Source organism: Dama dama, chromosome 8 (genome assembly GCF_033118175.1).
Source record: "Dama dama isolate Ldn47 chromosome 8, ASM3311817v1, whole genome shotgun sequence".
NCBI lineage: Eukaryota > Metazoa > Chordata > Mammalia > Artiodactyla > Cervidae > Dama > Dama dama.
The window spans coordinates 37,830,624-37,841,797 of record NC_083688.1 but is presented as its reverse complement, the minus strand read 5'-3'; the positions used below and the strand labels follow the sequence as shown (position 1 = coordinate 37,841,797).

Here is an 11,174-nt window from a genome sequence, read left to right as displayed (position 1 = left end):
TCTTCCTTCTGTTACGGAATTTGAGAAGGCACATGCTGCATTCATTGTTCCCTCATCCTAACCTCACCTCATCCTCTACAGTCTACTTTCTGTACCTGCTGATCGCTCCTTTGAAGGTTACTTTTGATTTAGCATGCTTTTGAAATCAAATGGCTTAACTACATGTTGATTACTATTTAGAACTGAAAAGACATGTATTTTTTAATGAAATCCAGGCAATACCTTCACTCATTCAATCAACAAACATATCTGAAACTAGGTCTTGAGTAGGTCCTGCTGCTGCAGAAATGAAAGACATTACTCCCAGCCTCAAGGAGCTTACAGCTCAGTGGTGGCAATGGATTAGAAAACAACCATAAGATGTGAATGTGTTGTCACTTGTGTTAGTCACTTAGTTGTGTCCGACTCTTTGCAACGCTATGGACTGTAGCCAACAGGCTTCTCTGTCCATAGGATTCTCGAGGCAAGAATACTGGAGTGGGTTGCCATGCCCTCCTCCAGGGGCTCTTCCCAGCCCAGGGATCAAATCCACTTCTCTTAGGTCTCCTGCACTGGCAGGCAGGTTCTTTACCACCAGTGCCACCTGGGAAGCCCAAGATACGAAAAAAGACTGTTAAACATCCGTTTTGTTGATAGAGGTAAACATTCTCTGATTGAAAATGTTTATTCAGTTACCATCATGACCACTTTGCTGATTGGAAGAATGTGGTTTAAGTGAATTTAGAAAGATTTGTTTTTCACTTTTTTAATTTTAGAGAATTAGTTACAAAAATTTTTTATTCATTTTTAAGATGTAACCTTGATGCAGTCTTCTTTGTAAAGTGATATATCCCTGCTGTGATAATCAAGAAAGTTTAAATGAAGCACCTAATTTTAAAGCATTTCACATTTAACATGCTGAATAGCTGAGGGAGGGAGTTTCTCTTAAGGCAGAAGGAGAACTCAAAACTCCTGTGAGACAATTACATGAAATCCCACCTAAAAACAGATTATGAATAGTTTGAAACTCCCCTAGGAAGTTTCTTGCTAGGAAGGTGGGCTTCTTTTGTGGCTCAGCTGGTAAAGAATCCGCCTGCACTGCAGAGATCTGGGTTCAATCCCTGGGTTGGGAAGATTCCCCTGGAGAAGTGAAAGTTTACCCACTCCAGTATTCTGGTGGAGAATTCCATGGACTGTATAGTTCATGGGGTCGCACAGAGTTGGACATGACCAGAGCAACTTTCACTTTCTTTCCCTAGGAAGGTAGAGACTTCTTACTTTTGCGTCCTCCATAACAATTCTTTGCATAACTGAACTATGAGCAAGGCCATAGAGCAAGGCACTCTAGGGACAAACTGCTACTACCTTTAGCCATAGTTGAAGAAACTGAAGAAGTTTCTTGTCATATGACTTGATTTTCATGACCCTTACTGATTGATCCAGTTTTTCTCTGTGCCCAAAGCAACTCTCCACATAGGTGGGAAGCAGAGCCCATTAGCCAATGAAATGATCTGGTTCGAGGACTCAGTCCAATAGGACTCAGCTCCATGTTGGATGGTGCTGAGTGTGTGTGTGTGTGTGTGTGTGTGTGTGTGTGTGTGTGTATTTTCCAGCTCTCTGTGAAGCCCAATAGTGTTTAGGGCTTCTTTCTTCCACATATATAACAAATGCCCATCTAGTGACCTGGAGGTAGCCCACTCCATACAGAGCCTGGGAGAGTCTAACAGGATATTTAGGTGTTAATAATTCTAAAAAAGGAATTATTAATGTCTCCATTGCCATATCACACATTGTAACAGCATGCTAAATTCACCATGTTGTTTTATGTTTTTTAGTCAGTAATGCTTGCATTTTTGCCAAAATAATACACACCATTACCTGGTATTTCTTGAAATGCTATGCTATTTAATGTAAATAAGCACTTTAAAAAAGTATTACAAAGCAAACCAACCAGGCAAGCTTGGGAAGAAATGTTATTATCCTTATTATTTTAGACAAGTTTGTTCTTAAGTCCAAACACCTGCTGTTGCACTTTAACATAGTTTGTACATACAAATAAAATTAGAACTGGCAAATATGTGATTTTCATCAGATAGGCTTTGTTCCATTGGAGACTAAATATTTTTGTAAAACTTGTCCTTGTTTGAAGTTGAAATTTCATGTCACTACAAGAATTGACCAGCAGAAGCTCATTTACAATGACCCGCAGGGTTTTAGCTATTATTTTTGGACTTGCTCCCCAGCCCACACAGGCAATTAAGTAAGAATAAGAAAAAAGAAAACACTCATCAGAATCACCTATTAAAATCTAGGTTCCACTCAGTAACGTAGGTTTTATTTCTTGATTCATATTTAGCAGATGCCTTGGTCACATTCATATATGAGCTCTCTTCTCTGTGGTAACCAGTCCCACTTCCATCTTTCTCTATTATGTGCTCCCATTTCCACCCCTTTAATGGAAAATGCCTCTTTTAAGTATCTAAGGGACATTTGATAGATGATTGCCTTGAGCACTTCATACCTCCTTTCCTCAGGAACTTTAGAACTCATGTCTCTCTTTTTTTTAATAGGCTCTGTGTACACATGAAACCAGGAATTGAGATTAAAATGAGGGAGAAGCTCAGTTATTCAGGCATGTTTTATCTCGTAGGCAGAGCTGGTATCCTTCCTCAGTGCCTGAGGCTGACTTGGGCTCTTAACAGAATTCAGATCTATTTTTGTTTATTAAGTTATCAAGCCAACTCAGTGACCATGCCATTCAAGAGTTCCCAGGAGGTACTGAATTCACAGGGCATCTGACAATGTGGGTGTTTTCCTAGTTTGCGCTGCTCTGCGGATTTAAAAGCGTTTAGCAAATATTTTTATTTGATTAACCCAGAACTTTCATACAAATAAATACTATAATGAGTAAAAAATTGTAAGTATACATGCAGAAAATATAATGACTTCTTCATAAAAGCACAAGAATTTCATGAAGACATGGAAAAATACAGGAAGAAAGTAGTCTACTTATTTAAGGACTGCTGTCAATTCACCAGCAAGCATTTATTGCTAAATTAAGATTGTGGAAGTTCTATACAGAGCCTGATCTATGATTCTATAAATTTTGGTAGTTTTTCTTCATTTGTCTTCTTTTTTTGACTCTTTTTGCAGCAGATCTTCACTTACTAAAAATAATGATTCACATATAAATAAGACACTTTATTCCAGTGAAGTTATTTCTGTTTCAATAAAATTCAGTAATAGCTACTTCCTCTCAAACCAGAGTAATGCCAGCAGTACATTACAGAGATACCTGTTCTCAGCTATGCTCTTTGGATTCTAATCAGTTGGTATCACAGAGGAGGTAAAAAGTTTCTTTGGTGCAATCATGATTTTTATTCTGATTTACTGTCAGCCCTCTCAAACACTGTGTGGTTCTGTTTTAAATTAGAGGTAAAATTCTGGGCTATTTATATTAATCAAAGTGTATAATTGCTTTGTTTTTTCCCCTGGAAAGCAACTTTATATTCATTTCTAATTTATTTGCAAGCATAATATTATAGATTTGTAGAACCTAGCTTTAGTAATTTTTTTATTCTCTAATCAGACCTTTTTTTTCCCTTTCCAATAAGATGGGCAATGATTTATTTGAAGTGGCCAAAAATAACATTTTACAGAAAAGGAACTGTAATATTACACAATCAAGTGTAGCTACAAAATCTTAAGACATTCAGGCAGTGCTTTATTTAGATCACTAAAAACAAGGTTTTATAGAAAAAGAACTGTAACAAGCAAATGTATAGCTGCAAATTTTCTTTTGCCAGCAATATCAATTCCCTCTAAAATATTCGGGGACTACTTTGCAGTTTCCAAGCAAAACTAAAAATCTGTGGGACAGAGTTGCTCAGCCTCATCACAAGAATGAAAACAGTTTGCCAAATGATTTTGTTTAATGCTAACATATAACTAAAAGACATGGTCACTGCTAACAAGTACCTTTGTCTATTGAAACAGCCCAACCTAAGCACATGTTTATGAACGATTCATTTTGAACATAGCTGCTGTTTTCCTGCCATCATAGATCACATGTATGGTGGCAAGGGTTAGATGTTGGAGGCCATCGAGGCACCCAGGAGGTAATCCTTAACAGAAATAACTCCAGTAGATAAGCAACTCAAACAAATGGACCCGCCTCTGCCAGAGCCCCCCAGGGTGTCACATTTGCTTTCTGTGTAAAGAAGGTCCACTGACTCCCTAGTTCTTTACTGGGAACCAAGAGATAGATAAAGAAGCTGTTCTAGGACCATCAGATCGCCCTGGGGTTCTTCATGCTGTAGTGCGCTTCACAGGCAGCAACATAGGCAGACTCTGGGAAGAAGTCATCATGGTACTCGGCTAAAAACCTCAGAAAGAGATCAAAGTGCTTCAGTAAAGCCTTCAGGTTCTTCTCAGAAAAGGACATCTTTCCAAGGATTTCAGGAAGTTTCACAAACAAACGCAGCAAATGTTGCGCCCCATAAATGTAAGAGGGTGGAGGTGGTTGGTCACCTGGAGGATAACTCTCAGGTACAAGTTTCCAGGAGAGGACCTCATTTATTTCTTTGGTTCTTCTGCCTTCGAAGCCAGCAAACACCGCACTCCCTTCCTTGCTAGGGGTCAGAGGAACAGGAGAGGATGATCTGCTATGAACAGATGTCTTCTTTTCCAGGTACAAGAACAGCTTGGGCATGCTGGCGGACATGTCCTGCTGCCGGCGCTGGGGCTGAGGCGAGGCGCTGCTCTCGGACAGCCTGTCGCAATTGGCAGAGTGGCGCGTGGACCGCCTCAGAGACTGTAAGGCTTCCGGCTCGGCTTTGCGCCTTTTGGGGGTGGTCGGTTCGTCTGAGGTTGACTGACTCTCTGTGGACTGTGGTGTGGATGGATTCAATAAAGGTGGGCTTGGAGAGAGCTCCTCCTGGTTCCTATTAGTGTTTGTGGGACTTTCTGTAATCGGAAGAAAAAATTGGGACGAAGTCACCTTTTTATACTGAACTTGTTCATATGGATAGAGCAAAACCAATGGGAGAGTGTAATCAAAGGTTAGTCTTAATCCATCCACCATCTCCTTACAAAGGTCAACGTTCTTTTCTGCTGGGATATCGTGCACATTCATGTTGGCGTGTGGCATAGCATGATGGTGATGAGGCCTCTCATTGGCTGAAAAGGCTGCATTGATAACAAAATGCTTCACATACGATTCCAAAATAGTTATGATGTTGGTCTCACATGGAACTTTGACTAACCGTTTCCTCCTGTTGATATAGTAACAATCATCCTCAAGCTTCTTCTTCAGAACTTCAGGGATTTCTATAGTTACTGTTCTTTCTTCCATTTCCTTTTTTTTTTTGCGTCCTTCACTTCAGACTTTTCTTCAATACCTTTTCCTTCACTTATTTCTCCGTCCTTTTCTTCACTGTCAGAGGAGCTGCTTATTGAGTTTTCATCCTTCTCGTCAGCAGGGAGGCTTTTTGAGACAGAGTCCACCCCAGGCAACCTGGCGAGCTTCCTCTTTCTTTCTGTGCTTCTCAGGCGAGCTACAGCCTTTTGGGCCAATTTCCTCTGTGGTCTCCGATTTTCATCAGCGTCACGAAGGACATGATCCTCAGCTGCTTATCTATCCCAACTTTGTTCCAGCCATTAAAGTGGATCAGATATTCTGGGATCTTTCTGCCCTTTTCGTCTTTCCCAACAAAAACATCGACAATCTTGGCCTCGCAGAGCACTCGCGCCTCGGTGGGGTCAGGCTCGAAGCACAGCGCTTTCTCCCCTGAGTGGAAGAGAGAAAGCCGTCGCTCGCGCTCACTTGCTCTTCGCGGCGGAGGGCGCGGCCCCGCGGCGGGCGGCGCGTGCGCGGTGGGGGAGGGGGTCCAGGGAGACGTTTTCTAATGTTTATCTCTACAGAATAGAGAAGTTACCAAATGTCAGTTTGACAGACTTATAATTCTGTGCTGGTAAACAAATTGGAAATGAATGTAAAATTGATTTCCAGGGGAAAAAAAAAAAGTCTTGTTAACAACAACAAAAAAATTCTTGTGTAACTCGTGACATCTAACCACATGGGCATGTTTCATTCGTTCAGAAACCGGTCTTGAGATAAGAATTTGGTTTTCATAAAGGCTCTAGTAAAATGTTTTAGTAATTATCATAATTACTAAATTTATTTATTTATATGAATATTTATATGAAGTCTCCATTTATATGAAGTCAACACCATAGGCAATTGATTTGGTGTATTAAATATGAAAATATTTTAATAAAACAAACACATGAATGATATTGGTAAAGTCACTGTTAAATATTTACAAAAATACAGTTTTCACAGTAATGAATAATTATTTTTAAAAAGATGTTTCAATTTTTACCTTCCTAAGCTAAACTTGGGGTAAAATATTTTTTTTTTTTTCCTTTTTTTTCCAAGAGATGCCATGATATAATGAAATGCCAGGTTTGGTGGGGAAGAGGGGATATAACACTGACTATCAATTTCAGCTCCCACAACTCATTAGCTCTGTGACTCTGGGCAAGTCACTTACCCTACATGCAGCCTTGTGAGGTTACTTGATTATAAAACTGGGGTGATAATAGCTACCTTATTAACTAAATACATAGATGTGGAATTGCTAAGTCTATGATAAGCATATATTTAAGATGATAAGAAATTGCCAAATTGTTTTCCAAAATGCTTTTTACTGTACCTAATTTTTAAAGGAAGAAAAGACTGCCTCTTTGAATTCTATATATCCACGAGCTTAGAGAATCAAATAACTTTCCCATCAGTGCAGGAACTGTCCGGGTACTTCATGGAGAGATGAATGGAGCAGGGACACAGGAAACCTGGCTTGGAAAATTGCCCATTCCATCTCTGCTGAGTCTGATCTCCTGTGCCCCTCACAAACGCAGGCTTCTTCAGGCTTTAGGCCCTTTTCTGCTCTAGTTATAGAACCATAGATAGAAGCAGGAAGAGCTTAAGCTATTTCAAGGACATTTTGATATTACTCTGTACTTAACGGATCTCTGGTTGGCCATACAGGTCACCCAGCTGCCAACTCAATGTAGAGTTTATGAGTTCAATATTGATCAGTGCATACCGTTACTCTCTGAGGTTCATTTTGTGCTGTTAGTGGCCCCTGGGTCATAAAGTTGAGCCTTCAGCATTGATTCCATTCCAGGTTCCTTGCTCTGCCTTCCCATTAATATCCCCTTGGGAGATCTGAGGCTCCTCTTATCATTATTATTAGTCTAGTCTGCCTAAAAACTGTAACTGAGCACTAACGTTCACTCTTCCTGTTTCACCCTAATGGGCAGACTTTGGACTGACCCAAATCCTCAATTTCTCTGCCAAGACTTCCTACAGTCAAACTGTTATGTTCTCTAGAAATTCATTAGTGAGAAACTACCCCAAGGGAAGTAGTTAGAGGTTGTAAGGTGTTAAATATTTTTCTTTCTTTTTAAGTGTAATTCAAATATAAAGCAAGGGTGATTTTCCTTTTATTGTACTGCATATACCAATTGACTCTTAAACTTTGGGCAGAAATTTTTTAAAGATCATGGATATGAAATAAGGGTGTATCAGTGTTGGTTCGAAACCTTAGGAGCTCCCTAGGTGAAATCTGAAACTGGCCCCTGGATATGGAGGGTGAGAGACCAAAGAGAGGCAGACCACTCCAGTTTGGTAGGTGGCCAGTTTAATTAGCAAAGGGCCTTCCAAATGAAACTTGCCTTGGGTGGCCATAGGAAGTAATCTCTGCACTTGCCTGCTAGTATCTTAAAAGTTGACATAGAGGGACTTCCCTGGTTGTCCAGTGGTTAAGACTCCATGCTTCCAGTGCAGGGAGCATGGGTTCCATCCCTGGTCAAAGAGCTAAGATCCCACGTGCTGTAGGGTGTGACCAAAAATTTTTAAAAATTAAAAAAATATATAGAGGCCTTAGTTGGGTTCAATGTCCAGATGGTCTCAACAGTCCATTGATCTCTCAAAGTTGTGTCCTTGAAAATGGCTCTAGCTGTGGAAACGGTGGGCAGAATGTACATTCCAAGGCCTGGGAGGGGGTGGGGGGCTTCTGATTGTCCAGATACAGTTTATGTGTCAAGTGGTAGTCATGTCCTCTTGATGACTTCTTCCAACAGTCCGGTACCTCTGCTCAACTGCTTGCATGTAGCTACAAAGCAGATATTTACAAGGGGAGTGGTGTATATGCCAAGGAGAAATAATAACATTGTCATGGACCCCAAAGCACTTTAGAAGATGAAAGGAATTCCTGAAATTTCCTGGTAGAATTGTATAACTGTTGAAATAAGATTCTTGTGAAACTCATACAACATTCAAAGACAACTCTAAGGATGCTCTAAAGCTGGATTTTTTCTAGCCATATTGTGCAGCATAGAAAAATGTGGTTGTTTTTAGCCTCTTTATCTAAATTTCTTCTGGCCTATAAACGATCCCAGGAAAACAATCTAGAAATGTAGCATTTGATTGAAGTAATAAATGAGGAACATCAGTTGCTAAGAGCTGGACATAAAGTTTGGAGGTGAGGGATGGTGGTAATAACCCACAAGGAAAAGGGTTTACTATGAATTTCCTGCTGTGACTTGGGGAATTATCCCTGACAGTACTCCCAGAAAATAAGTAAAAACCTTTGCTTTAAAATATTAGATAAATTGTACTTGTACTTGTCATTCTCCTAGTTACAACTGTTACCTGATAGTGACAATAATACTTTTGTTTAGTGCCTTTCTTTAAAAAACACAGAGAAATGATCTGTTCCAAGAAACTGCGTCCTTTAATTGTACACATTATTTTTTGAATGGCCTGTTAAGTAAAGGACATGAGCAGGTCATTTAAAAAACAAGCAGTAAAAGTGGTTAATAAACATGTTAAAAATATTCCCTCATTAACATTCAAAGAAATGCAAGTTAAAATAATGGAATACAATTTTGCCTCTCAAATGAGTACTTTTAAAATTGTTGCTTAAATTTTATGGATAGGGTTGCAAATCACATTTCTGGAGGGCAATCGAACTATTTAAAAATATTCTTATGTTCTGCCGCAGCATTTCCACTTGGAGGCTTTGCTACATTAATGCTCTGCGATCACTGGAAGAAACCCTGATGAAGTCTACAGGCATCAGAGAGTATATAAGACTGGGAAACACTGCAATTCTCTCCTGGGCAGTAGTCTTTTTGGCAGTGGTTCATTTTCTGTCAACCACATATCAATCAATCTCCTAGGTCAGATTTATTTGTAGGATTCTGGATTTGAAAGGGAATCTGGCTTTCTGCCTTGATGTGACTTCTCCCAACTTCATAGTAAAAGACTGATGAAGACCTAGACCCAGAAGATTAAGAAACAAATGTGACAGATAACTTGAAAGTGAAAGTCGCTCAGTTTTATCCAACTCTGTGTGACCCCATGGATGTACAGTCCATGGAAATCTCCAGGCCAGAATACTGAAGTGGGTAGCCTTTCCCTTCTCCAGGGGATCTTCCCAACCCAGGGATCAAACCCAGGTCTCCTGGCAGGCTATAGTCCATGGGATCACAGAGTCATATATGACTGAGCGACTCACAATTTCACTTTTCACTTTCATATCCAGATGATACAGATGGTTGTAGATGCAGTATTTACGTAGATACAGACAGATATATAATTACATCTACAGTTATACATCTGGACTGTATCTAAATAAATACATTATTGAGTTGTGAAGCTTAAATAAATTGATGCTTGTGAAACGCTTAGCACTTGGCACACTGCCATCAGTCAATTCTAATTAGTGCGAGAGAGTCAAAGAGGACAGGTAGAGACAGAGTCACACAAAAAGAGAAACTGCTAATAAGTATAATAATGTATTTGTACAGTGTTTTAGTTCAGGCTGCTTTAACAAAATACCATAGGCTGGGACATTTATTTCTTGCAGTTCTGGTGGCTGGGAAGTTGGGAAGATGGTTGTTATTCAGTTGCTCAGTCATGTCTGACTCTTCACAACCCCGTGGACTGCAGCATGCCAGGCCTCCCTGTCCTCCATTATCTCCCAGAGTTCAGTCAAGGTCATGTCCATTGAGTCTGTGATGCCATCCAACCACCTTGTCCTCTGTTGCCCTCTTCTCTTTTTGCCTTCAATCTTTCCCAGCATCAGGGTCTTTCCAATGAGTCGGCTCTTTGCATCAGGTGGCCAAAGTTTTGAAGTTTCAACTTCAGCATCAGTCCTTCCAGTGAGTATTCAGGGTTGATTTCCTTTAGGATTGACTGGTTTGATCTCCTTGCTGTCCAAGGGACTCTCTAACACCACAGTTCAAACGCATCAATTCTTTGGCACTTAGCCTTTTTTATGGTCAAGCTCTTACATCCAGACATGACTACTGGAAAAACCATAATTCTGACTATTCAGATCTTTGTTGGCAAAGTGATATCTTTGCTTTTTAATATGCTGTTTAGGTTTGCCATAGCTTCCTTCCAAGAAACAAGCGTCTTCTAATTTCATGGCTGCAGTCGCCATCCACAGTGATTTTGGAGCCCCCCAAAAGAAAATCTGTCACTGCTTCTACTTTTTCCCCTTCTATTTGCCATGAAGTGATGGGACTGGATGCCATGATCTTAGTTTTTTTAATGTTGAATTTTAAGCCAGTTTTTCACTCTCCTCTTTCACCCTTATCAAGAGGCTCTTTAGTTCCTCTTTGCTTTCTGCCGTAAGGGTGGTGTCATCTGCACATCTAGGGTGCTGGCAAATTTTGTTGCTAGTGAAGGCCCTCTTTCTGGTTGGCAGACAGCCACCTTCTAGCAGTATCCTAACATGGCACAAAGAGAGCTCAGTTCCTTGTGACTATTCTTCTGAGCACTAACCTCATCAAGAGGGCTCTACTCTCCTCACCTAATGACCTCCCCAAAAACGCCACCTCCAAATACCATCACACTGGGGATTAGGGTTTCAGCATTTAAATTTTGAAGGATACACAAAATTCAGCCCAGAACAGATAAGGGAAAAATTTCAAGAATTGATATTCTATTTAAGAGGTAATTAATAATTGATAAAAATTTTAAGTTAAGATGTTAATCCAACAGGCAGTTCCTGAATTACAACACTACACTCCCTCCTGAAAACTCCCCCTGGTACGTTCTCTGTCCCTACCTTCTCAATAGTGGCGCTCCTGATTCTGCTGCTCTGATTCCTGTAAGA

The 11,174-nt window shown here is 40.2% G+C and overlaps 1 protein-coding gene across 1 annotated transcript; it reads right to left on the bottom strand.

The window, feature by feature from the left end:
• Positions 1-836: 836 nt before the first annotated feature.
• On the bottom strand, positions 837-5,772 carry LOC133060919 (male-specific lethal 3 homolog). The gene has a single exon (XM_061148875.1). The coding sequence runs from the start codon at positions 5,330-5,332 to the stop codon at positions 4,268-4,270; it is 1,065 nt and encodes a 354-aa protein (XP_061004858.1). The 5' UTR covers positions 5,333-5,772; the 3' UTR covers positions 837-4,267.
• Positions 5,773-11,174: the final 5,402 nt, after the last annotated feature.

Excerpts from the sequence above, each read along its gene's own strand:
- LOC133060919 (XM_061148875.1), bottom strand. The coding sequence starts at position 5,332 with ATGGAAGAAAGAACAGTAACTATAGAAATCCCTGAAGTTCTGAAGAAG.